This window comes from Monodelphis domestica, chromosome 2 (genome assembly GCF_027887165.1).
Source record: "Monodelphis domestica isolate mMonDom1 chromosome 2, mMonDom1.pri, whole genome shotgun sequence".
NCBI classification, from domain to species: Eukaryota; Metazoa; Chordata; class Mammalia; order Didelphimorphia; family Didelphidae; genus Monodelphis; species Monodelphis domestica.
Window position 1 is genome coordinate 524,097,089 of NC_077228.1, and position 27,036 is coordinate 524,124,124.

At 53.2% G+C, this 27,036-nt stretch overlaps 1 protein-coding gene across 11 annotated transcripts in view; it reads right to left on the bottom strand.

The window, feature by feature from the left end:
- Positions 1 to 27,036, bottom strand: part of CUX1 (cut like homeobox 1) — a 294,746-nt gene that overhangs the window by 14,847 nt on the left and 252,863 nt on the right. For all 11 annotated transcript variants that reach the window (XM_056819814.1, XM_056819812.1, XM_056819810.1 and 8 more), the window contains 3 exons: positions 12,798 to 13,100; positions 7,908 to 8,096; positions 3,202 to 3,466 (listed from right to left, as the gene is read on the bottom strand). In XM_056819814.1, the coding sequence (XP_056675792.1) occupies positions 3,202 to 3,466; positions 7,908 to 8,096; positions 12,798 to 13,100 (757 nt within the window). The remainder of the gene's footprint in view (positions 1 to 3,201; positions 3,467 to 7,907; positions 8,097 to 12,797; positions 13,101 to 27,036) is intronic.

The following is a 27,036-nucleotide window of genomic DNA, read 5'->3' on the forward strand; positions in this document are numbered from 1 at the left end:
CTCTCTCCCTGTGTGCCGGGTGCCACATCTCTCTCCCTGGGTGCCAGCTCGGGGCCACGTCTCCTCTCTCCCTGGGTGCCAGCTTGGGGCCATGTCTCCTCTCTCCCTGTGTGCCGGGTGCCACATCTCTCTCCCTGGGTGCCAGCTCGGGGCCACGTCTCCTCTCTCCCTGTGTGCCGGGTGCCACATCTCTCTCCCTGGGTGCCAGCTCGGGGCCACGTCTCCTCTCTCCCTGGGTGCCAGCTCGGGGCCACATCTCCTCCCTCCTTTGGTGTTGGGTGCCACGTCTCCTCTCTCCCTGGGTGCCAGCTCGGGGCCACGTCTCCTCTCTCCCTGTGTGCCGGGTGCCACATCTCTCTCCCTGGGTGCCAGCTCGGGGCCCCGTCTCCTCTCTCCCTGGGTGCCAGCTTGGGGCCACATCTCCTCCCTCCTTTGGTGTTGGGTGCCACGTTTCCTCCCTCCTTTGGTGCTGGGTGCCACGTCTCCTCTCTCCCTGGGTGCTGGGCGCCACGTCTCCTCTCTCCCTGGGTGCTGGGCGCCACGTCTCCTCTCTCCCTGGGTGCTGGGCGCCACGTCTCCTCCCTCCTTTGGTGCTGGGCGCCACGTCTCCTCTCTCCTTTGGTGCTGGGTGCCACATCTCCTCTCTCCCTGGGTGCTGGGCGCCACGTCTCCTCTCTCCCTGGGTGCTGGGCGCCACGTCTCCTCCCTCCTTTGGTGCTGGGCGCCACGTCTCCTCTCTCCTTTGGTGCTGGGTGCCACGTCTCCTCTCTCCTTTGGTGCTGGGTGCCACATCTCCTCTCTCCCTGGGTGCTGGGCGCCACGTCTCCTCTCTCCCTGGGTGCTGGGCGCCACGTCTCCTCTCTCCCTGGGTGCTGGGCGCCACGTCTCCTCCCTCCTTTGGTGCTGGGCGCCACGTTTCCTCCCTCCTTTGGTGCTGGGTGCCACGTCTCCTCTCTCCCTGGGTGCTGGGCGCCACGTCTCCTCTCTCCCTGGGTGCTGGGCGCCACGTCTCCTCTCTCCCTGGGTGCTGGGCGCCACGTCTCCTCCCTCCTTTGGTGCTGGGCGCCACGTTTCCTCCCTCCTTTGGTGCTGGGTGCCACGTCTCCTCTCTCCCTGGGTGCTGGGCGCCACGTCTCCTCTCTCCCTGGGTGCTGGGCGCCACGTCTCCTCTCTCCCTGGGTGCTGGGCGCCACGTCTCCTCCCTCCTTTGGTGCTGGGCGCCACGTCTCCTCTCTCCTTTGGTGCTGGGTGCCACATCTCCTCTCTCCCTGGGTGCTGGGCGCCACGTCTCCTCTCTCCCTGGGTGCTGGGCGCCACGTCTCCTCCCTCCTTTGGTGCTGGGCGCCACGTCTCCTCTCTCCTTTGGTGCTGGGTGCCACGTCTCCTCTCTCCTTTGGTGCTGGGTGCCACATCTCCTCTCTCCCTGGGTGCTGGGCGCCACGTCTCCTCTCTCCCTGGGTGCTGGGCGCCACGTCTCCTCTCTCCCTGGGTGCTGGGCGCCACGTCTCCTCCCTCCTTTGGTGCTGGGCGCCACGTCTCCTCTCTCCTTTGGTGCTGGGTGCCACATCTCCTCTCTCCTTTGGTGCTGGGTGCCACGTCTCCTCTCTCCCTGGGTGCTGGCTGGCATGCACGAATTGGGGCAGCACCTGGGACATGTGGCCAAGGGCAGAGGCTTGAGGTGGCCTGGGCTGTCTGTACCCTGAAGGTGGCCCTGGGAGCCTCAAGAAGAGAGTGTGAGTGTCTGGGGACACGTGTGTGTGTGTGTGTGTGTGTGTGCGCGTTAACACCTTCTCCCCCCAGAAGCTCATTAGCACAGTTAAACGTGTTACCCTTTAATGGTGCAGCTCTGCAGAAGTTGCAGGCAGTGCCGAGAGCTGCGGAGCCCCCAGTTCCCCCCCCCTCCTACGGCGTCCAGCTCGCACCTGCTCTGGCTACGGGAAAACCTCGGCGAACATTAGAAGGCACCAGGCAGGGAAGGCACACAGAACCCGGGACTCCTGCAGTAAAGACTGGTCCCAGCACAGTCCTGGGGATCCCGCGGCCGTCGCTGGCAAGCTGCCTCCCTCACGGACGAGCCGCGGGCCTCTCAGGACGGTCCGGCCATCTGTAAAATGACTTCAAGCCCGGGAACGACGAGCCGGGAGTCCTGACGGAAGGGAGGCCTCTTGAGGGCAGTCCAAGAGCCACAGAACTGACAGGAAAGAGCCGAACAGGATGTGCCTGAGAAGGCCGGGAAAGAAGCGGCGTGGCTGCTGTCAGGACGAGTGCGAGGACGTCCCCGGATGGGGCTCCTCCCTGCCCATCGGACACCTCCAGCCTCTTCGGCTCCCCCGGCCCCCAGGCTCGCCACCCGGTCTTCTTTGGAGTCCCAGCAAAAAGCCAGCAGTGGACAGGGCCTGGGCCTGGAGCCACTGTGTGACCCTGGGCAAGTCACTTTGCCTGTCTGTGCCTCAATCGACAGCACCAAGAAAACCTCATGACAGACCTGACCAACACCACCAGCCCCACCTTCGTGCCTTTGCTCTCTGCTGCTGGGCCCCTCTCATCGGCCTCCAGGAATGAACACAGCATCGGCCTGGCATTCGAAGCCTTTCTACCTGCCCAGGCTCGCGCCCACCTCGGCCGACGCTCCTCAGTCCTCTCCTCGGCTGACCTGCAGCGTTTCCCTGGCCACCCCCTGGCTGGTGTCTTCCCTCCTTCCTGGATTCCTCTGAGGGCCAGTGAACACCCGCCTCTCTAGGAAGTGCCCAGCCGAGCCTCCTCGGGGCAGCGGCGCCCAGGCCTTTCCCGCCATGGTGCCAGTGAGGGCTTGCTGGGTCCCTGGAGCCGGGCTCTGGGCTTAAGGCAAACCCACCAGGAACAAGCCCTGAGCCAATACGGAATCGCCCAGGCGGACGTGCTGGGAGGATCAGGGTGGGCTTCCCAGAGCCAGCGGGAAGAAAGAGGATCTTAGTAAGGTGAACCCAGGAGCAGAGGTGCAGGGCTGGGGGATGCTTTGTGGGAGCAGCAGAAGGAAGGCCTTGAAAGGCCAAACGGGAATTAGATGCCCTCCAGGGGGCAAGAGGAGGGTAGGAACGTGGTCAGATGCCCCAGGGCAGATCCCTGCTGCATCCCCCTAGGTAGGCTCTTCACACACCTTCTCTGGCTTCAGAGGTCCTCCCCCCCCCCCCCCCCCCCCCCCGGCATGCTCTCGGTTCCTACCTGTAGTTGTGGAACCAGTTGATGACGGTGCTGGTCTTCAGGTTGAGCTGGGTGGCGAGCTCTTCTATGGTTTTTGGTGATGGGTATGGCTTTTGCTGATAGGCTCGCTTGAGGGCTTCCTTCTCTTCGGGGGCCAACACCACACGGGGCTTCTTCAGCTGATGTTGGGGCTGTGGACTGGCGCCCTGGCTGTAGTCAATGCCCGCGGAGGAGGGCTCACAGGGCTGGCTGTCACTCACTGAGCTGTGCCGCCGCTTCATGTAAGCTGGGGAGAGAGAAGTGCCCAAGGTTAGATGGCCTATGTGCAGCCAGGGACCAGCCCCCGGGGGCGCCGGGGCAGGAGCGAGAAGGCACAGAGGGGAGCTCAGTCTGATGCAGAGGTTGCGAGCACTCCAAAGGGCTTGCCTGCCTGGCCCTGGCCGAGTCAACACTGGCATTCTGGCCTCCTGAGCTGCGGCCTGAAGCTCTTTGTGCTCGGCGTGTCTGCGGGGTTCAGCCCATCCCCTTGTTCTTGGGAACACAGCAAGCCTCCCCTCCTACCCAGGAACATCCCTGGGAGGCGAGAGGATGAGGAGAGGCACAGGCGTGGGCCACCGACAGGGCTGGAGTCCCTCTGGCTTACGGGCAAGGAAACTGGAGAGGCTGGAGACTCACTTAGGGGGTAGAACCAGGATTTGAACCCAGGTCTGCTGAGCTCCTTCCACTGAACCATGCTGACTTTCCCCCACTCTAGGCTCTAGCCATAAATGGCTTTTGACTCTCCGGGTCAGGGGACTGCTGAGTGAGTGTCCACAGCAATTCCAACTGGAAAGGACACATAGGACTATTAGAAGACTTTAGGGGGTAGAGAGTCAGGCCTAGAGAGAAGGCTCTGGGTTCAAATCTGTCCTCATACACTTTCTGGCTGGGTGACCCAACCCCCATGGCCTAGCCCTTCCCACTCTTCTGTCTGATTGTAAGATGGAAGGGGAGGGCTAGTAAGAAGAATACTTTCTGCATCAGAAGGATTCACTATCATCACACAAAATACCATCATTCTGAAGTAAAATAAAATAAACTTCAGATCATCATTGGTTGTCTATTATTTGCTTTTCTTCTCCTTCTACAGCTAATTGGGTGTTGGGGGACAGCTACCCCCCACCAGGGAAGCCCCTCCAGCAGCTGGAGAGTGACACTGCTCAGGCCCTAACAGGCGTGGAGGGTCACAGGATCTGAGCCCAGATCTTTGTGACTTTGAGGCTGGACAGAGGGTGGATCTCACAGCAAACCTCCAGGTCATTCCTCCCAGGAACAGTCTGGACTATGGCTCCTGAGGGGTCCCTGTGAGAGATGGCCCTGAAGAGCCGCCCCTGTCGCTGGCCTGGAAGTGCCTGATCCACCTTCTCTATGTGGGGCTCCAAACCTCTTGCTGCCACCAGGAGCTCTCTTGTGGCCATTTCAGGGGAATGCATGGAGGCTGGACAAGGAAAGTGGGCCCTGGCACAGAGTCTTTGTGGAGTCCAGCTCCAGGGAGCCAGGTCGTGTGGGGAGCCGAGGGGCGCCCCAGCCTGCATGACCCTGGGCACGCCATTTCTCCTCTCTCAGCTTTTGTAAAAGAGGGGGTTGGACTCGGTGGCCTCTAAAGGTCCTTCCAGCTCTAAATCTAGGATTCTACCAGGCTGACAGGTGGAAGAGGCCAGGAAGAGGAATCCTGAGTAGGGCTGGCAATCTCGGCATATTGGCAGGCAAAGAGAAGTTTAGAGATGAGGTCGGGGGGAGAAAGGAAGAAGAAAGGTCGGCCCCAAGGAATAGTCAACCCTCAAGTGGGTCTGCTGCCTGCTCTCTGGGGCTGCTCAGTGTGGCTGTTTTCTTTTTTATACAATATATTCTCCTATCATAGGGCTGAGGCTGAAGTCATCAGAAAGGTCAATCTCCTTCTCCCCCTCCCCCACTCTATGACACTGGCAGACCTCTGTCAGTATCAGCCCGGGCTCCTGGCTCAGCAACTGGGGCAGATGCACGTTCTCATGTCCTGTGTGCCTGAGACCGGCACAGGGTGCTGTGAGGAGCTGCCTCAGCCTTCCCTGCCCATGGACGCCAAGGCTCGGCACAAGCATTAACTCTGTGCTGCCAGCAGAGGGGGCCTGGAGCCCATGTAATGATGGGCAGCTGCTCCAGGGAGACTGCTCAGGGCTGGTGGGGTGGCTTAATCTACCTCTGTGAGGAAGCAGATTAAAAATAGAAACACCTTCTGCCTCCTGGTCCTTGCACCAAAAATCTGAGATTCTGCCACACTCTATTTTGGAACTGCTATGGGTGTCACTGTGGGGACCCTGAACTCCTTCTGCTTCCAAATTCCCTCATCAGGGCCAAGGACATCACCGCAAGCCGTCCCCCTCCTTCACACACACACACACACACACACACACACACACACACACACACACACACACACACACACATCAGGGCCAAGGACATCACCTCAAGCCGTCCCCCTCCTTCACACACACACACACACCCATCAGGTGCCCATCACCTCAAGCCGTCCCCCTCCTTCTCTCTCTCTCTCTCTCTCTCTCTCTCTCTCTCTCTCACACACACACACACACACACACACACACACACACACACACACACACACACACACACCCATCAGGTGCCCATCACCTCAAGCCGTCCCCCTCCTTCTCTCTCTCTCTCTCTCTCTCTCTCTCACACACACACACACACACACACACACACACACCATCAGGTGCCCAGGCCCTCCTTTCTATTTTCTGTGTCAGGCCTCCAACAGAGGCCCTCAGCGCCTTTCCTCAAGACGAGTGGTGCGGTTCAAGAAGATCCAGGGCCTCCTGATCACTGATGGGGCAGTGTAGACTGCCCTCAGCGGCTCTGAGTCCTTCTCTGGGACAGTATAGACTGCCCTGAGGGGTACTTTGAGCCCCCCCTCTGGGACAGTATAGACTGTTCGGAGGGGCACTTTGAGTCCTTCCCAGTCTGGCTCTGGGTGACCTTTGTAGCCTCGGGGCACACAACTCCTCCTCCTGCAGGCTATGTTCCAGGTCTTGTCCCTACTAGTTTGCCTTGCTTCAGTGGGCCCCTGGTCGGGGAGGACCCTCTCCCCTCGCCTGTGTCATGGGGCCATCTCCAACAGCACTGTTGACCCCAACAGTCTGTGCCTGCCCCCCACCCCATTACTTCCTATGTCCTTTGTATCTAACTGGCATTTATTTATATGCCATTATAAAGAGGATCACAGATCTGGGGCCAGAAGGGACTTCGGAGGCCCTGAGAGGTACAAGGCTACTCAGTCTTGGAGGCAGGATTTGAACTCAGGTCTTCCTGATGCCAGGCTTATCCATCATGCTGCTTTGCTGCCATATGATTGCTCCCAATGGGAAGTAAGTTTTGGGAGGGCTGCGATTGTTTCATCTTTTTCTCTACATCGCCAGGGCCTGGCACGGAGTCTGGCACCCAGTAGGTGCTTTTCCAGGCCTGCTGAATGAGGGGGCACTTCATGGGACTTCTGTATATTTTATGGGGCACTTCAGAGCTGGCTCTAAGAAGGCCTTGGAGGCTCGCCCTGAAAGGGGACCGGAGCCATCCCAAGGCCCCGGGGTGTGTGGGAGGGGGTCGTGTTAAGGAGAACTGGAAGGGACGGGGAGGCCCTCAGAAGGCTTTAAAAGCTTCCATGCTAGGAATTTGTGTCTTTGCAAAGAAGAAGTCGGTTTTAAAGCCTCATTCTGCCCAGGCTGCCTTCCGACCAGCAAGGGAGGCTGGGTAGCTAGATGGCAGAGTGGATGGAGCGCTGGGTCTGAGGGCACGAGTTCAAATCCAGCCTCAGATATGTCCTGGATGTGTGACCTTGGGCAAGCCACTTCCCCTGTTTGCCTCCGTTTCCTCATCTCTAATAGGGGGGTGATAATAGCACCTCCCAAGGGCCAATGTGAAGATCAAATGAGAGAATGCTTGTGAAGTGCTTAGCATCATACTGGGCACACAGTGAGCACCATGTACATACTTGAATGGGAATAATTGGGGCCCAAAGAACTGGGTTCGAGGCCTGGTTTTCCCATTTATTAGTACCATGACTGCGAAGAAGTCACCTCACCTCTGCGCTCTGCTTGTAAGAAGCAGCAGAGAGGAAGCTCTCCTGTGAGTCAGGAAGCCCGAGGCTCTGTGTGACTGTGGGTCAGTCACCTCCCCTGTCAGTGTCCTGAGGGGCAGGGAGGCCGCCGTCCTCACCAGAAGCTAATGAAGCCCCCATATTGGGCTCTTAGTAAGGGTTTGCTGACAGCTCCCTAAATCGTAGGACTGCTCAAAGTTTTAGAACGGATGAACTTCTGAGGGCTGTTGGGAGAGAACAGCTGTTTTTGAGGGCCACGCTTGGAAGCGGTAAGCGCGGGCGCTTCTCTTGCCGCCTGCCCTGCCATTCTTATTCCTTTCTGTCACCGACGCGGGGCTGTCGGGTGAGAGCCTCCCGGGGCTGCCCCCATGCTCTGCTGGGAGGGGGCTGCACAGCATGGCCCACATGAGGCGCTCAGAGACTCTCCAGCCCCGACCCTGCTAACCCAATGCAAGCTGGCGCAGGACCTGCTGGGCCCGGCCTTCGCGCTGCGGGCCATCATCGCCTGCTCTCATCAGCTCAACTTTATGAGATTTACGGACCAAAAAGAAACCATCAATGGGGAAACAAGAAGCCTCTCGCAGGGGAGGCTGCTCACCTTTCTTCTCCATCCGCTTCATGTCCATCAACTTTTCCACGTTGTTGGGATCATTCAACCACAGCTGCATCCGGACGAAGGGCTCCCTTCCCTTTAAACTGAGCTTGTGCCAGGGTTTAGGGCGAGCGAGAAGGTCTGAGACGGAGCCTTGGGTGAGCCCTAAGATTGTCTCCCCAAACAAACGCTGACCTGGGAGAGAGAAAACAGACCGAGTCAGCACCGCCGGCCACAATGTCCAAGACATGCAAACGACAGTGGCCGAGGAAGGGAGCTCCCACCCCGAATGCCCACAATCCCTCCAATATGGTGGATGCTGGGAGAGACCTCAATGGAGAATGTGGATTAGGAGGCCCCAGGAAAGCTAATGGCCAGACAGTGTCAATCTCCTACTTTCCTGATAGGAAGTAATTTCACCCTGAAAAATAATGTCAGTCTTTGAATAAAATGAAGCACAAATACGAAATTATCTTGGTTTAATTCTGTATATTCTGATATGTCCATGCTGTAAGAGCTTGTTGAGAGAATGGAAGCTCCTCGTGGGCAAAGGAGGCTTCATTTTTTTTTTAAATCTTTGCTGTCTGGCACATAGTAGGAGCTTGTCTTAAGTAAATGCTTGTTGACTGATTCATTTACAAGATTATTGGGATTTTGTCTATATTTTGGCTCCTGTGAAAATTTTCACGTACTCTATTATAAATTCCTATATATATTAGAGAGAATGACTGTATTCCTCTGCCTGGAATCTGGGTCAGAGATACCATCTAGTCTGCAACGTTTTCCATTTTCTTTGTTCTTTGGAATCCCAAGGAATGTTTTCTTCTTCTTCTTCTAACAGAATTTGTTTAATAATTGAAGGAGACAAGGAGTCTTTTTCTGTTGTACGTGCTTCCCATAATGCAGGTATGGGGAGGGATAGATAGGTGAACAAATTACCTCTTAATTAGCCATCACCAATTAAAGATGTCTTGGGATGTTCAAGGAAGAGGTCGAATAATGGGCTCCTAAAAATCTATTTATTAGATTGGCTGATGCAGCTTAGGTTGTCCCTGCTCATGACAACCCACCATGGAGACCTGTCACTTCATCGGTTTGGACGGTGGCCTAACCCAATAACCCTGATAGAATCAACAAAGTTAAATCCTAACCCCCAAACCAGTCTCTTGAGATGATTTTAATCATAACACTACACTTCATACAGTTAGAGGTTTTTCTCCCTTCCGTCCCCAGAGCCTAGTTTGGTGCCGGCCCAAAGCAAATGCTTAACAAATCCTTGTGGATTGACTGGATTTCAGGAGTGGTTCTAACCAACAATTCCCACCAGCTCTCGGGCCCTTCAGGCTCAGAGATGTCAGCCCATGCTTTGGGAAGACCTTTCCCTTTCAACAAAAATGAGAAGGCTTTTGAGTTCTGTATTCTCTGCTTTAGCTTCCAGTTAAGCCAAACAGGGAACTTAAGGTTCTCATAGGTAAGAGAGGGAAGGAGAAACATATTTTTAATTACATGATTTAAAAAAAATGGAGCAGGTTGTTCTTCCTGTGCCCCTCCAGGCAGCATCGATTGGCAGGGATGCTCTTAGAGACACAATGCTCCCTTGTTTTAGGGATCCACATTTCTTTTCTAGGGCCCCGCTTTCCCCCAGGAGCCCGGGCAAACCTGCCTCTTCCTCACTGCTGGCCAGTGGGGTATCTGGCTCTTCAAGACCTAGCAATGAGAGAACTTTCAGAAATGCCAGCTGAAGCCAGGAATGATCTCTCCTCTGTCCGATGCCCATTTATCGCCGCTGCAGTGAGAACCAGCTATGATCCAGACTGCCCTCAAGGGAAACGTAAATCGCTCGCATGTGCGGCCCAGGAAGTAGTCCTGCCTCTGAGGCAGAACTTTCTTCTGCAGAGGGAGGGGATGATTGTTAGGCCGAGGCTCTCCCAGGTCTGACTTGGGAGCCTCTCCGCACTCTTCCCCTTCAACCCTAAAACCGAAAGCCTCACGCGGAGCAGGCCGGGGGGCAAGCAGCCGCCTCCCTCCCCTTTGACAGAAGGCTGTCCCAAAGTACATCCCTTGGAAAGAGTCCTCCATTCGAGGAAAGCGATCTAGAAATAGCTCCTCTCTGGATGTCTGGCACACCCAGACACGAAAAAAGCCACCCCCAAGCCCAAGTGCTCATTCTTCGGAAATTATTTGTATTTCCCTAAGAGGCTGCAGAGGATGTTCGAGGCTCCATCAGCCCATTTCCGTGACCTCGGTGCCGCACGGCTCCTCCCCGGCCGCGGCGATGGTCGGCTGCTCTGTGGCCGCAGCCCAGCAGGGCAGCGCCTGCTCCTCGGGGATCAACCGGGCCCTTCTGGTCCAGGAAGGAAGAGGCCTCCGGCGAGGACGGAGAACGTCCCTCGTGTTCCAGGGCAGCGGAAGGCGACTAATTCGGGGAGAAGGGGAAGCCACCGTCCTCGTGGGATGGGCAAGTCACCACGTCCAGGCTCGCCAGGTCTGCTCTGAAGCTTGGAGGCCAAAGGCCACTGGTTGGAAAAACCAATTGTCTGCAGCCTTTTTCCTTCCACACTTCCCCTGTCTCAGCCACCGTGGCTTCAGGCACTGGCCAGGTGGGGCCCGCAGCCCAAGCTGGGATCCCGCGCCCGGAGAGCTGCAGAGAACGTCAGATGGAGACCTGGACGATGAGATGCCAAATGAGAGCCCCGGATCGTTCCATCTCCTCCTTTTACAGCGGAGGAGCCCGAGGCCCAGCACCGTGAGGTGACTTGTCCAAGGTCGCCCAGCAAGTGTCAGAGGCAGGATCCGAAGTCAGGACTTTCTGACTCCAAGTCTATTTTATCCCTTAGCTGTCTTATGTCAAATGAAAAGACAAACATTTCTGATAGGGAAATAACTCATCACAACTTCAAAATGGGTCAGGCCCACAGACTCTGGTTTTGGGACCCCAACCCTAAAATCAGAACCACTGCAGCTCCTGGGAACTGTTATGCATTTTAATAGTTGGCACTATTGAGTACTGCAGGGTTGGAGTCGGATGACTTGGATTCAAATCCTGCCCAAGACACTTAGCATTGTGGGACTCCACGCGGATCCCGGGAGTTGGCCCAGGACGTCACCGAGCTCCCTTCCAAACTCCATCCGCGATACTACAGAAGACATCCCCGGAGAGCTTCGGAAGGCAACAATTTAAGATCTGTGCCAGGGAGATCGGGGAGACTATTTTTGGTGATGGTGGTGGTTGTTGCCTTCCGACCTGCCTAGGCGTGGATGTATCCTTTCCTTGTACTTGACACAATGCTACGGAGCGCACCACGGAGGAGAGACGGGGTCGATGACGGCACAGCGGACAGCCCCGGGCCTGCAGTCAACAAGACTTCTTTTCATGAATTCAAATTTGGCCTCAGACACTGACTAGCGTGTGACCCTGGGCAAGTCACTTCACCCTGTTTGCCTCAGTTTCCTCATCTGTAAGATGAGCCGAAGAAGGAAATGGCCACCTGCTCCAGTATCTTTGCCAAGAAAACCCCCAATGGGGTTACAGGTGGTCAAACAGGACTGAAAAAGCGAGAGAACGTCTCTTCCAAGCAGCCTGGGGACGCTTCCTCTGCTGCTAAGACCGCAAGGCAGAGTTTCTGGGGACTCGACATCATTACTGCGCCTTCCTTCGTCTCCTGCTTCCCTTGGGAAAAAAGGGCAGAAATCGAGCCGTGCCCCAGATTCCTGGCCAAAGGTCCAGCACGCCCCAGGGCTGACCCGGGGGGTGCCGGGGCAGGAGACGTGCTTCCGCCCTGTGGGAAGCTCCAGGACGCTCGGTCCAGGCCCGTCTTCCAAATGACGACAACGTCTCTTCTTTCTCCTGCCCGGGGTCGAAGGCCACCCGGCTGGCCGACCCAGAGCCGCGTGCCCCAAGGTGGCACTCAACCCCACTCCTCGAACCGGTGCCGGTGTTTGCAGTTCCTGACCAGGTGGCTGAGCCGATCCCTGGAGAACGAGCCTCGGCCAAGCGCTTGATCTTTGGAACATTTCTATTTGCTTCGCGCCCAGGGCAGTTTGGGGCGCACCGCCTTGGTTTCCTGCCTTTTGGGGCTTGTCAGTCACATCATAAGAAACAAAAATCATGGAAAGAATTAGGGCAAAGATGGTACCTCAATGAGTCAAAGCAGAAATGCTTTTAAGCACTGTCGACAGAAGGAAGAAGGGGTCCGAGCACTCTGTCTGTCTGTCTCCTTTATTTTAAACCCTCCCCCTCCCTCTTGGAATCAAGGCCAGGGATCAGTTCCAAGGCAGAAGGCAGGAAGGGCTAGGCAATGGGGGTTAACTGACTTGCCCAGGGTCATACTGCTAGGAAGTGTCTGAGGCCCTAGTGGACCCCAGGACCTCCCATTTCTGAGGCTGGTGCTCAAACCACTGAAGCACTTAGAGAGTCCCTCTTTTTAAGGAAAACCACCAAAGTCAGGGAAGAGATTTTGTGCCTGTTGATCACGAGCCATCGAGCTAGGGTTGGAAGAGACCTCAGAGACCGCCCAGGACACTTAAGTGACGGGCAGGCCCCTGGGTCAAGACCGCCCTTTGAGAGCGGAGCCCAACAGCCTCTCTCGGCAGATGAGGCAATGGCGAGCACCGTGCCCAACTCACTCGAGTACGAGGGGGATCCGCACTCGGGTCCCGTGACTCCGAAGCCCAGGCCGCCCTTTCCCTTCACCTGACGGCGCTCCTGCACTCATCTCAATCTCCACAGTGGAGACCTCGTGCTTCCCGAGGGCAGGGCCTGGCTCACGCTGGCCTCGGCACTGGACAGGCCCCACGGGCCTCCCGAATGGGTGCTCGCTGCCGGCTCTAGCCGAGCGAGCTCTGGAGGACAAGGGCTGGCCCACGGGGAAGCCGGCCTGGAGCATCGCTACTCACCGAGGTTATTGTCTGTGAGCACCTCTTTGACCCTCTTGGTGATGCCGTACGTGTCCAGCTCAGGAGACATGGCGACCAGTTCCTGGATGCTGAGGGCCGAGTGTCCAGAGAGCGGCAAAGGCGTCGTGGGCTGGGAGTCGGAGGCGGGAGGGTCCCCGGGCTCTTGGACTTTTCCCTCCTTACTCGTCTCGATGGCAGGGCACGGCTGCTGCACCAACTCTGTCAGACTCTTCACGGATTCGCTGGAGCTCATTGGCGACTCCGGGGCCGGGCTACAACTGGCGGAGGTCTTTGGAGTGCTGTCTGCAAGGGAAACACGCAAAGCCCCGGTGAGAATCCTCCGCTTTCCGCTCTACACTGACTTGACTTCTCTTATAAGCAATAAGCAGACACCCGACCACCAAGGACACACCCCGCGAGGCTCACAGGCCTCTAAAAAGGAGGCTTCCTTGGCCAGCGGCCTATCATCGTTCTGACTGATTAGTGATCTTTTCCTTGCGGTACAGAAATAATAACGTCACCGAAGATCTCACTAATGTTTTCCTGGATTCACTAATCAAATAATCCCGCATTACTATTCTTGTGATTTTCGCTAGTGTAGGAAGCGGTCAGTTCTCTCAGGGTCAGACCGACACACTTCAAGATGGAAAGGTCTCCTCAGACATCCGGTCCAGTCCCCTCCCCTCACTTTACAGAGAAGGAAACTGAGTTTTGGCGAGTTGAAGGGACTTGTTTGCCCTCAAGTGGTCAGGAAGTGGTCAAGTTGGGATCGAATTCCAGGTCCCCTGACTCTAATGCCTAAACCCAGAAAGTATTCTCTCTACTGTTTTTCTGCAACTCCAGATGGGACTCTAAGTGTTGGAGAGGTTCATTCTTTTTTTTTTAATAATTTTTTTTTATTTTAACCAGCATCAGAGAAAACGAACATTGCCTTGTACGTTACTGAACAGAAGGAGGGACTTCCACATAACTATGAATCTCTATTATGTAGTCAGTTTAGAAATAAACTATTTTATTTTAGAAATAAAATGGTATTGTTATCTTTTGTTTTAGTATCACCTACACTTCTCCAGGAGTGTATCATTCCTTCTCTTTCTCCTTCCCAGAAAGGGAAGTCTCCTTCCCCCACCTTAATAAAAAAGAAGAGGAGGGGAAAGCTAACCAAAATATTAAAAAAAGCCTGTCCTAGCCCACAGCCATAGTCCCCCACCTCCACAAAGTATTAGCCTACATAGGTTTCTGCTGAAGGAAATCAGTGGCTCAGCCCAGGGATTCCTTACTTTGTTCTCGCATATTTCCATTACATGATGCCCCCTTGTCCTTTATCTACGGTTTTCCTCTTTGCAAATGTTCTGCAGCTCTGGATCACATGCTGGGTTTTAAATAAAGTCTCATATGACCAGGGCGGGTGGGCGGTGACCGCTTTACGTGACAGAGGGATGTTCAGGATGTCAATGAGACCATCAACAGCTGATGCCCTATTTTCCTCTCTGCCCCTTGCACTGCAAAGACATCCTGGCTTAGTCAATAAACAGGGGAGGGATTTCCTAGGCAGGTGTAGAGTGGCCCAGTGGGCCTCTCTGGGTCCTTCCAGTAGATTCTGTAAACTCCAGAAATGGCTACTCAACTGGTAACTTGGAAGCCAAACAATTTGATTTCTTTGGGAAAACGTGTTAACAGTAACTTTCCAAGCAGGCAGAATTGTGAGCTGTGAGTCTTATTTTGGATTTTCTCCCTTGCAACTCAGCCTAGCTTTAGAGACTTAGAACCCAGGGGGAAACAAGAGAATTCTCCTGCTGGTCAGTGTTTGGCTCTGGCGTCAGTCCAGAGGCCTGAGACAGGTTCTGCTGTAGAGAAGTCCCCTAATTTCTAAATGAAGAAGAGCCTGGGAAAGGGCCATGGTCTCTTCATCTATAAATGAGGGGCTTGGAGGGAACAAAATGGAATGCTGCTAAGGGCTCCCTCATTTGGATGTCGTCTTTCTACTCTCCTAGACCTGTCTTTGGCCTTCTCTTTTGGTCATTTCATCCCAAATGTTCAAACGGACTATCTGTGTCCAAGACCCGTGGTAGAGTCTTCCAGGCTCCTCGTGGTCTGATCGGCCACAGTCGGACGCACTGCCAATCAATCCCACTATCGGGATGTTGTTGGTCCTCTTTGAGGACGAAGGATGAACGATAACAATTTGTCCACTCCCGGGACTTCCGTGGATGATGACGATGTCCGGTCCTAACCTTTCCTCTGAATTCCAGCCCTACAGCTCAACCTGAAGCCCTGTGAACATCTCAAACTCAACGTGTCCAGGATGGAATTCACAGCCTCGCTCCCCAACATTGGCCCCTTTCTCCTGGCTTCCCTTTCAGGGTTGCTGCCCTCCTCTTTCTCCTAATTCACCACAGCCCTGTCCGATCGCCTGAGGGTCTTGTTGCTTTTTCTGGCCCAACATCTCTCCCTGTCTTCTCCTCCCACTCCCCATGGTCACCCCACTTGAGGGCCTCAGTACTTCATCCCCTCTCACTAGACCACTGCGATAGTGGACAAGCTGGCCTCTCGTCTCTCCTGCCCCTGGCCCAGAGTCGCCCTCTGTCGTCTTTGGACAAAGGACCCCCTCCCTCAAGCAATGGAGACAGTCCTGTACAATCAAGTTCCAAACTTCCTTTAGTCTGCCTCAGATTTTAATCTGCAGCCCACCAATTGCTCCCTGATTTCGTTCTGCCCTCTTTCATCTCAAGCATTCATGTGGGCTCTCTCCAGAGTCTAGAATCCAGTCTTTTCTCTTCACCTGCTAAAATCCTTTGGTCCTCTGAAGCCCAGCTTACAGGATACCCCCATGGGAAAGCTAGAGTCAGGGACCTGAGTTCAGATTCTGCCTTTGACACAGACTACCTATTTGGGCCTAGGGCAAGGCACTCAAATGTCCTGAGCCTCTGTTTCCTCATCTGTTATTAACACAGATAGTTAAGTAGCAGAGGGAGAATTTGAATCTTGGACTGTGGACAGCTACCTTAGGCCTAGTGTCCTGTCTGTTCCCCCACACTAGGCCCTTCTAGATCATTTTCTATCTTCCATTAGACTGTTCGCTCCTTGAGGTCAGAGACTGCTCTGTTCTTCATTTTTGTTTACCGAGTACTGATGAGCAGACAGAGTCCCCCATTGATACCTCCTGACTGACCGAGGGGAAGAGAGAATACTCGAAGGTACTAAGGGCTCGCTCTATCCCCACCGGGCTGGAGAACCTCTCCTGGGCGGCACAGAGCCAGAACATGGGATGATCTATTCTGGGACACAAGAACACGAGGCCAAACGTCTCCTGAATACGATAACATTCGGTCACCCCAGGGAAGGAGCACAATTGAAGTAAAATAGGGGCATTTCAAATGATAAACACTTTGATGGTGTGGCATCCTCAAGCCAGAAAAGTTGCCTGACAGTCACATAAAGCCATTCCCTCAACCTGGGTAATTGGATTTTTAAAAACCCGGTTATGAAAGATGTAAAGGAGGCAGATATAAAAGGCAGGTACGGTCCACATAAATCTTTAGGGCAATATGAATCCTACAAATCTGATTTCTTTTCTCTGCTCACCCCTGGGTCAGCATACAGCTGAATAGAAAACCCAGCAAATGTTATTTTTGTATCAGCAGCAGCAAAGGAATTGTACTGTAAATTTGCCCTGATTCACCCATGCGAGGGACCAATTTGGCAGACCATCCATCTTGCTCACTGTACACTGTCAGGGATGGCATGAATTCCCCACATGATAAACAGATTTCTTTGCAGGTCTGTGTCCTTTCACCCACAGCAAGGTCACAATGATGGCTGCCTGGCTAACAAACCGCCCTGGACTGGTTCAGGTTTCTTCTCAGTTGGTCCCCGGTGCCAGCTTCAAGAAACCTGACCAAAGCGCCAGAGCAGCTGCAGATTTTTTCTCCTCGCCATCCACCCTCAGTGGGGCCTGTTGTGGATGGGGCACGGAGACCTTCTCCGTAAATCTGTCCCCTCACGCAGCCCGAGCTCTGGACGCAGAATAAGGCGCCCCTCAGGGTCCCGACCCCCTGCTACCTGGACCTTGGTAGGCCTAGATCGCTACCCACAGAATCCAGCCCTAAGCCGGTCCTTTGCTTGCTCGGATGGGAGGTAATTTATTCATGAACAGATGTGGGCATACACAGCTATGCTCTTGGCATCTCATTTTCGGGTCAGAGGGGGCACCATCGAGCCCAGATTTTTTTGATAAGCATGGACAGATGCAACAGAACATGGACTCCTCAGAGACTGGGAGCCCTTTATAAGGGGCGCTTAGAAACAACCTTTCTTTAGAGAGCCATTTAAAGTAAATGCACAGCTGGGGTGGGAGGACGGCTGCCAAGCCCCCAACGTTCCCTCACATGCAGTGGGCTGACCTCTATGGCCATGGCCATTCTCAGGGGCCTGGGCTCACGGGAGAGCTCACTAGCTGGATGGAACAAAGACATTAGTTAACAAAGGCCCAAAAGGGACTGCCAGCCAAGGATGGTGAGAGCACCCTTGACTGCTTGGATGGAAAAGAAGCATTAGGAAGAGGCAGGGCTGGGCGCCCTTCAGGCTTCTCCATCTCTAGCTTCCAGGAGGACCTAAGGAGGGATGGAGGGCTTTTGTGATCTGTCCCTGCTGAGGCTCTGATGCACCACATTCTCTCAGTTCCCTTGGACACAGGCTGGGGAAGCCTAGGGTTTATTTCACGGCGTCATACAAAAGCATGTATAAAACACTATGTGAGATTATAAAGGCCACCCATGACATTGGGAGTCATTCCCAGGTTAAGAACACTTGTTCTGTGGCCATCTGAGGAGGACTGACAAAATGAAGGCATTTCTCCCAAAGGGAAGAAGGGGGAAAGTGCTTATGAGGGTCTGTATTTTATTTAAAAGGCATTTCACACATTTATTTTCCCTTTCAGAAAAACAAAAGATGCTATTAGGATAGGACTATGCTCCCTCCTCTGCAATTTATAGTCTTACATGATTCCCTGGGGCACTGAAAGTGACTTGATCAGGGTCTCCCTGCCAAGAGAGAGCAGAGGTAGGCTTGTGTCTCTGTGGGCAGTCCTTTAATAAAGTACAGAGGCAGCACGATAGAGGCCTGGGTTCAAATCTCATCTCTGATGCTTATTGACTCTGGGACCATGGGCAGATCTCTGAACCTTTCTAGACTGCCACCTCCCCCTCTGTAATAAGAGAGCTGGTTGGGGGGGGGGGCGGCGCTCAGGTCTCCCCTCCTCTTCTAGTGCTAAGTATTAGCTAGGCCAGACCAAGCTCAGCTGCACCTCCCCAAAGCACAGGTTTCTGTACCATTACTGCTCCATGCTGGGCCAGGTGATTCCCAAACCAATGCGGCTTTGCCTTTCCCTTTCTGCCCTCACAGCCTTCCTGATCCTTACACCATCTGCTCCGACCCTCCCTGTCCAGACTGATGATGGGCACCAGCCTAAGTTCAGTCATCTGTCTCTCTGTCTGTCTGTCTCCCCCCACACCCTCCTCTCTCTCTGGCTGCCATTTCCTTCCCCTGGTTGGAGAAGGGGTTTCTTCTAAAAGATCTTCCCTTCCATTTCCGGTTGGGCTGCAGATGCCCAGAGGGAAAGGAAGAGGGAGACAAAGCCCAGATAGACATGAGGATGATGCCTCCTCGGATGGTCAGTCCTCCCTGCGGTCCCTGCTCTCCTGGGGCAGCCACCTCCACAGCTCCAGGAGCCCAGGGAGGTGACGCCACAACACACTGGCATCTGCTTGGGGAGGAACCCTGGTAAAACCCTCACAAAGAACACCTGTTCCAAGAACCTCTCCATACTGCGTCCCCTTCCCTGGTTTTATCAGGATCACAAAGCTGTCATTCCCCCCCTTGTTTTTCTGGCCCCCTCCCCCCGTGACTCCTGTGGATGAAATTTCTGCAAGTCTAAGTGAGCCTGAGTGGGGATGGGAGGGTGCTCAGGCCCTCGGCACAAGCTGGGGAAACAGGGCAGCAGGGCAGAGCTCTCCCACTCTCCCCGCGACATCCAGGATGCTTTCAGGGGCTCTAAAAGGATGAGGAAGAACACGAGATTCGGAAGGCAGCCGGCACCCAGCAGCTGCCTGAAGCTCTGGGCAGGCCCGGCACTGGTTCCTGAACAGACCCTGCCGCCTATCCGAGCCACGACGGCAGCATGCAGACCCAGGCCTCTATCTGCGGTAATAATAACCTAAATTCCATTTAGTGTTCATTTGAGCAGTCAGGATAAAGTCATTTCATATTATCTCCCCACTGTGTAAAAAACAGCTTGGAGGTAGGAAGTCAGCGAGCATTTTCACCAAAAAGTAATTATTGTAAGTGACATTTTTACTGCTGGCACGCCATAAGGCACACTGTGCATTCAGAAGGACAAGTTGCTGAAACAAAATGACAGGCTACTCCGTGACATTCTGACAAGAACCCAAACATTATTTAACTGATGGTCGGGTCTGGCGCCCTACTCGTCATCTGTCCACAGCCCACGCTCGGGCCCATGTGGGGCTGGGGGGGGGGGGGAAGGCAAGCGAGTGGGGAGGGGGCGTAAAGGAGGAGGGAGGGGGGCAGAACCTCCACAGGAAGCCCCTCATGGCGGGGCTCGGGCACAAGCGGTTTTCACAGAATCACGGCATCTCGGAAGTGGAAGGGACCTCAGGAACAGTCTTGCCTCGCCCGGACTTTACATGGAGAATTCTGCCTCTAAGAACCACAACGAAGGGTCATCCAGACTTTGTCACAGACATTTTAGTGAGGTGGAGCCTACTCTTCCCTGATGGCCCATTGCACTCCCTTCACCCCTGAGCCTCGGTTTCCCTATCTGTGAGATTAGATTGAATGGCCTCTGATCAAGGATCTTATGCTCTCTCTGGGCCTCAGTTTCCCTGTTTGTAAAATGAGGGAGTTGGACTTCCAAGGCCCCTTCTCGCTCTGCAGCAATGGTCTTCTGTCCCTCTGTCTCTCTGGATCACTCTTCCCTATCTGTAAAATGGGAAGATTGGCTGAGATGGTCCCTAAGGTCCCCTATAGCTCTAGATCAATGATCCTAAATACTGAGAAGTAGGTGGATAGGGCCCTGGGTGTGAAATGAGTTCAAATCTTGCATCAGGCAACTTGCCTAGCTGTGTGATCCTGTGTATATTCCTAAGCCCTACGTGCCTTAGTTTTCTTGTCTGAAAAATGGGGGTGGGGGGCCTCAAAGTCCTGGAAGATTCTCTCCAGCTCTAAATCAATGGATACTCTGATCTTAGGATCCCAAGCCTAAGTCCTCCTGGGAGCCTGCAGGCTCCCGTCCTCCCCACAATCCTCTCTTCCTAGGCTGAGCCTCTCCTAGGACTGGGTTCAAGCTGTCTGTCTCTCTTTTGTGACCCACATGTAGGAGGTCCTGTGCCCCAACATCTACTTCATCAGGCCCGGAGATGTCTCTGTGAGGGTCTGCCAGGCTAACGAGCCCATCGGCGGACCGTGTGTCTGCTCACTGGTGACAAGCTCGCAAGCATCAGGTGGAGCTATCAATTCAGGAAAGGAACCACCACCTGGAGGGCCTTTGAATGGGTCTCCATCAAGAGGGCCAAAGTAAGCCTGACTGCCGCTAGCTACCTCCCGAGAAATGGCAAAGGGGCTGCCATCAGCTTCTGTGGAAGGACCACTGGAAGACCTGGGATGATGGCGATGGAGAGCCAACGGCACAAGAGGCAGGGGAAGCTACTGAATATTTCTTGGTTGGGTGACCTGAACTTTCTCCATTTCTAAAGGGCAAACAGGGCTGCCAAGAACATTGGACCATTTCTCCATGAGTGGCGACTCCTTGCGGTCCCCTATGCCATCTTCCCATCGGTCTGAATGTAGTGTCCAACAGGAAACGGGACCCTCCGGAGCCTCCCTGCATGCCCCGGGGCCACATACAGTTTCAGGGTTTTATCTTAAATTCCTGCAGTTGTAACCTGGACGGGGGAGCCATGGGCTCCTGATCTCCAGGGACATAATGAAGTTCCCTGTACTAAGGGTGGACTGGCTGTAGAGGACAAATAAATCAGCAAGGCACACCAAGTACAGGAATGAAATAAAATCTCCCTATAAGACTAATTAATATCGGCATCATGATGCTTTTGATTCAGGGGATGACAACTATCTGTGATGTCTGAAATGGCGTCTATGGACATTTAAAAACTTGTTGAAAAATTCAGAAGCTTCTTGTTTTCTATTACTCATTTTGTTCACCTCTGTCTCGACCAGGCACTAGCCCACTGACCTCAAGCCCTTTAGCTTTTTCCTAGCTAGAAACAAATGACTTAAAGGTAAACAAGAGAGTCTCTGTCTCGTAGCCCTAAACAGAATTAACTGAAAGCAAACGACCTTCAGGAGGGAATAAAGCTAGAGCAAGAGAAAGTTAAGCCTGGCTTATCAATCAGGAAAAGAAACCTGGACATTCACTGTTGTCTTGGATCTTCCTCAGTCAATAGGGCCAACAGGAGCCAAGCAAATCACTTCCACAAGGAGTAGAAATGAATAAACGAAAGAACAGAGTAAGCAACAGGCCTATTTTATGTAACCAGAGAGAAAGCAAAGCACTGAAAATGGAAGTGTGGCCAATACAAAGCCATGTTCTCATTTGTCTTATGTGTGTGTTCTCTCTTCAACTTGATTGTAAGCCTCAAGAGGGCAGCGAACAGGCCTTGGGCTATTTTGTATATGCAGAAACTTGAATATTCAGGCTGAGCACACAATAAGTACTTAATCAATGGCTTGGTCAGGAAATTCTGGGAAAAGAAAAAGCAGTTTGGTGGAAAATTGGTTTGACTCAGCATGTCACACCACATATCGGCACAATGAGTTGGAAAGGACAATTAACAAAACTTAAAAAGTAATACTATTACAAATGAGAGGAAAATGGATGGTTCTGTCTCAGAACTATGGCAAAATCTGTGTAACTGAAAAACTGTAACCCTAAAAAGAGAACTACATTTCCTGGGAACCCACCGACTTCCTGTCATTATGTACTTTTTGTAGACAGGGAGTATATATCCAGTGGGCAGTCCTACCTGGCTCTCTCTTTATTCCTTGATTTCTAATGATCATTTAATAAACCTCCTAAATGATATTTTTATTATTTGAAATTTAATTTCAATTTTTACAAATCTGTAACTGAGATGATATTATGAAAGTAAAACACTTTTGTATAAAAATTAAGTGAATTCTATGGGAAAAAGAAGAACAGATATGATTGGGGGAAAAAAAGCCTGGCACCAAAGTCTATATGTTATTGATACAATTTATAAAATCAACAGTCATTTCCTCAGAGATAAGTGATAAAAGGATGTATGCAAACAGTCCCCAAAAGAAGAAATGCAAGTAACAATCATCTAATAAGTACTAAAAATGCTCATAATCAGAAAAAGAAAATGAAAATAATTCTGAGGTTATTTCCTCACATCCACCAAATCATCATAGACGGTAAAAGATAGGCAATATCATCGGTAGGGACATCATAAAAATTGTTATGCTAATTTAGAGCTAGTCGAGCTGTGTACAGTTCAAACATTGTGGGGAAAAAATGAACTCAGGCAAGAGAAAAAGGAAAAAAACAACTATTCATCCCATGCATCTCTCTTTGTAGAAACAAGAGACTGTGAGAGAGTGGAACACCGTATAGAATGTCAGAATTACTTGATGTTTCGGTCAGTTTTCCTCAACTGTTTTTATTTGCTCCTAGAATAGTTTTTTTGTTATGAGGGCTAGCTCTGTGGTAGGAGAGAAGGAAGAGACTAAGAGAAAGGTGAAGGAAGAAAATAACATATCAACTGAAAACAAATTATACCCTTTGGACCCCAGTGAGTCCATTACTATACCCCAAGAAAGCTGGTGACATATAGAAAGAGACCCACCTCGGTGAAAAGAGTCATAGAAGCATTATTTGTAAAAGCAAAAAGTTAGGAACTAAACTCTGCCCTAATGACCACACAATGGTTAAATAAACATAAATGCGGCAGAATATTGCCATGCTGTAAAGGGATCACAAATATAATTAATTCACAGAAATACAGGTACAGGAGACAAGTAAGAAGGGTGCTGAGTGAACAAAGGAGAAGGTAAAAGAATTCTACACTCATTCACTATGACAACTTTAAAGGACAATAATCTCAGACAAAAAGCACTGGTCATGTTGATAACTTAGAAAACACAAAAAGGGGATGGGCTCCCCGGGACTAACATTACTGCTTTCTGGGATTGTACCACTATGGGAGCGTTAGTCCTGGGTACACTCTGGAGTTTGAGAATGATCAAATTTGTCAATAAAAATAATTTTCACACTAAATGTTTGTTGTTGACGAAAACAGGCTATGAAACATGCCCCAGAGAAAAGGCAGAATATAGACATACAGTCCCTTTATTTTTCTCATTCTGCTTTCTCCTCTCTCCTGGTCTAAAACAAGGTTGATTAATCTGAAAAAAAAATTCCCTGGACTCCAAATTGTTTCCAAAATTCCATTTTTAATTTAAAAGCTCTTAATGAGGGCTGAAGATGTAATTTCAAGGCTCCAGATCCAAATAAAGAGATGCAACAATCCATCTACACTTTGCTCTGATTATAGCCAAAAAGCTCGTGTCCCCCCAAAGCTCTACAGTGAATGCCTAGACCACTGGAAGTCATGTATTATTCTGAGTCTGCTCTCTCTCAGGGCTCACTATTTTCCCTGTGGCCCTTTCCCAGCTCATACGGGAACCTGCATGTCAGGAGCTGGATTGGGAAATATTAAAAGCTCTAACTAACCCCCATCGCAAACAAAGCCACAAGCTCATCTTTATACCAACGCACGCTGGCAACATTTCTGATGCTGCTGCGCTTTCTAGCCCAGTGGGTGCCACTTCCATAATGGATTCTGGCCTCGTTACCAGATCTCTCAAAGTCCACACGGATTTAGCAACGATGCTTTTAAATGATCCTCAATAACCTTATTAGTGAACCGGCTGTGTGGACGAACACTTAACGGGTACGTTCCTAGGTGAAATGTCCAAGTGTATCACAAAATGGTTGCACCATGTATTACTGAAATGGCTGGCGGTGCCCGTGTGGCCGTGGGCACGTGTGTTTGGAGCAGGCCCTGCCTCTCTGCTTAGAACCATTTTGCCTTGTGTTCCGAAGGCTGCCACCCTCCATGTTCTCAGCGAGTCAGGTTTAGAGGGCCAAGCTGAGGAGAGTTGACTTCTACTGGTTTCTAGTAGCCAGAAAAAACCCACAGCTTTCAAAACAAACAACCAACCAAACAAATCCAAACCGACCAACCCCAAACGCTGGCCTGGCGTGGACTGGACGGCCAGCCCTCGGAGCCAGAGCTTCAGCCAGATATAAAAACATGTCCAAGGAATCACAGGACAGCCTGTCCCCCACTCACCAGTGCCAGGGCTGTGGGCACTCGGGTTAATAAAGGAGTGACTTTTCTCTTTAAAAAAATCCAAGTTGTCTGGTCCTCGCTGGCCCGACACATGAGAGTGGTGGACCGTCTTCCATCTCTCTTTTAAAGAGTCAGCCAGGGGACAGAGCGCCAGGCCTAGAGACGGGAGGTCCTGGGTTCAAACAGGGTCTCTGACCCTTCCTGGCTGGATGACCCTGGCGAAGTCACTTCACCCCTGGCCTAGCCCTTCTGCCCTGGAACCAGCACACGGCATGGATTCTAGGGGAAGGTGAGGACTTAAACCAAACAGAAAGAAGGTCAGTGACGGAATGGCCCGACGGGGGCCCGTCCCTGGACTCGGGCCCTTCCGTGCCCCGGGAGGGGCGCTGGCCGAGGCGCAGGCCGGCCCGGTGACATTTACATCACAGGCATCAACATTAGAGAAGCGATTAAGGTGCATTGCTTTACGCATCCTCATCATCTCTCCATCCTGCTTTACTTAATTTGTGATAAAATGGTTGAGAAAGGGGCACTTAATGTAGGACAGTCAGTAAAAGTAATTTATCATCTTCTCGCTTCACTGGCCCCGTTATCAGCGAGCTCATTTTCTGCATTCATCATGCAATCAGCCCATTATTTGCATATTAATCAGGCAGTGGACCATGAAAGCGCCGCGTCCCAGCCAAATGCTGCCCTATCTCAGGAGGGACACTCCGTAATTATCATACATCAGTGTTATGATGTGGTAATTGATTAGAACATCTTTCTGGGGCCCCCGGGGAGTCCCGCCGCGCGCCTCGCTTCAGGCGCCGGGCCGGAGCGCTCCTCGGAAAGCCGGAGGAACCGCGGCGGCCCGCCCCTCGCGCGGGCCTCCTTCCCCTCCCGGCCCCGGCCCGGCGCCGCAAGGGGCACACAAAGGCTGCTTCCGGAGGTGCAACAACAGGCTCGTTCTGGGCCCCTCGTGAAGGACACCCCGAACATCTGCCAGCTCAGAGTCGGGCTGAGTCTAGGAAAGCGGCGCTAAAGGAAGGAGACCCACAGCCAGAGTCAAAGGGCCGGAAGAGGGCCACGTGAGCCACGGCCGAGCCGGCGGGGGAGCGGCGTGGGCCGCACCCGTGATCCCATGCCAGGCCGGGTTGGGGGAGGGGCAGGCCCTGGCTCTTCAGCGCGCCTTCCTCCACCTCCTCCGAGAAGGCCCTTGAGCGCATGGGCAGCCCCGCCGGCCACACTGCAGCCTCGAAAGGGCAGAACTTCCACGGAATCAAGCTCGCCGCAAGCACCAATTACTGTCGGGTCCCCCCAAATGCAAGGGAGCGGGGGATGGCCGGCCTGCCCGTAACTGCTTTGTCTTGTCGGGACAGATTTCCTCTGTCTGTCGCTAACACGAGCTCCTTCCACGATCCGATGACTTGTCTGAGGCCGAAGCTCAGCTGCCCCGGGGGCCGGGCCGTGCTCCCTTGGTAAAGAGCAGAGTTCGAGCAGAGGCCCGAGTTCAAGGCCAGGCTCGGGAGTCTGGCTCGGGTGCCCCGTGCTCGGGGAAGGCCGCGTCGTCTCCGTTTGGGTCGGGGAGCCGGAAAGTCAAGCTGAAGCACCAGGAGAGAAGGCTCTCCCAGAGGGCAGATGTGACGCGTGTGGGTCCGAGGGGGCTTCTGAGGCCCTCCCAAAGCCACTTCCATACATCTAGGAGACGTGAGCTCACGCGTCATGCAGTCTCTGGCCCTACCTGCCTCCATGTTGCCACAGACTCTTGGCCCTGGGCCTGAGCAGCGACGGCGCCCATCTCCATCGGTTCTGGGCACGCAGACGTCGGGGGCTGGGAGCTGACGGGTTCCGGGGTGCCCAGGAGATCAGCCCGACGAGAGCACAGCAGAGGCTGGGGGGCTGCTCCCGCTTTCTCTGTGTGGTGGTTTTTTAATGGCCAAATCTTTGTAGCTTGAGAGAAAAAAGCAAACGGAGCAGCCACGTTCCGGGTCCTGTTCCAAGGGCTGTCCGCCTCCAGAGGTGCCTCTCGGGGCTCTGCAGGTGCCGTGGGATCCGAGGGGAGGCCGGCCTCTGCGCCCGCCACCCCCACATGGCGGGAGGGAAGGAGACGGGGCCCTGCCTCTTCTATCCGGGGCTCCCGGGAACCCTTTCCAAGGGGCTCCCCATCACAGGAGCTGCTTTATTTGTGAAAGGGACGAGTTCCTGAAAAGCGGCACGTGGTGAGATTCCGAAAACGAAATCCTTCCTTCTGGGCTCCGAGCGACAAGCGAAGACATCGAGTGTGCAAAGAAGGTGCCGACCTCATCCGGAGGCGGGCCTTTCCTCCTCTGCGAGTTCCCTTCAGTCACAGGGTCTGTCCCTGCGGCGGTCCTTCCATCACAAAGAATCGGGGTCGGCTGAAATGACCCTCTAGAACACAGGATCGTGGATTTAGACCCGGAAGGGACCTTGAGGGCCATTAAGACCAGACCCTTCATTTTATAGAGAAACAGAGGCTCAGGGAGAAGAGATTAATGTGGGGTCACCCAGGGCATAGAGCTGGGCCTGGAGTCAGGAAGACCCGAGTTCAAATTTGGACCCAAACACGTATTCCTCATGTGACCCCTGGCAAGTCACTTCACTCTGTTGGCCTCCGTTTCGTCATCTGTAAAATGAGTTGAAGAAGGAAATGGCCAACGACTCCAGTATGTCTGCCAAGAAAACCTCCAATGGGGTCACAGAGTCGAACACAACTGAAATCACTGAACGACAACAAAGCCAGTAAGCATTTGCCAGGAACACAACTCTGCCGGGAGGGGCCTCCTTGGGGACATTTAGGCGCTTCTCAAACAAGATCCTTCTCCCCA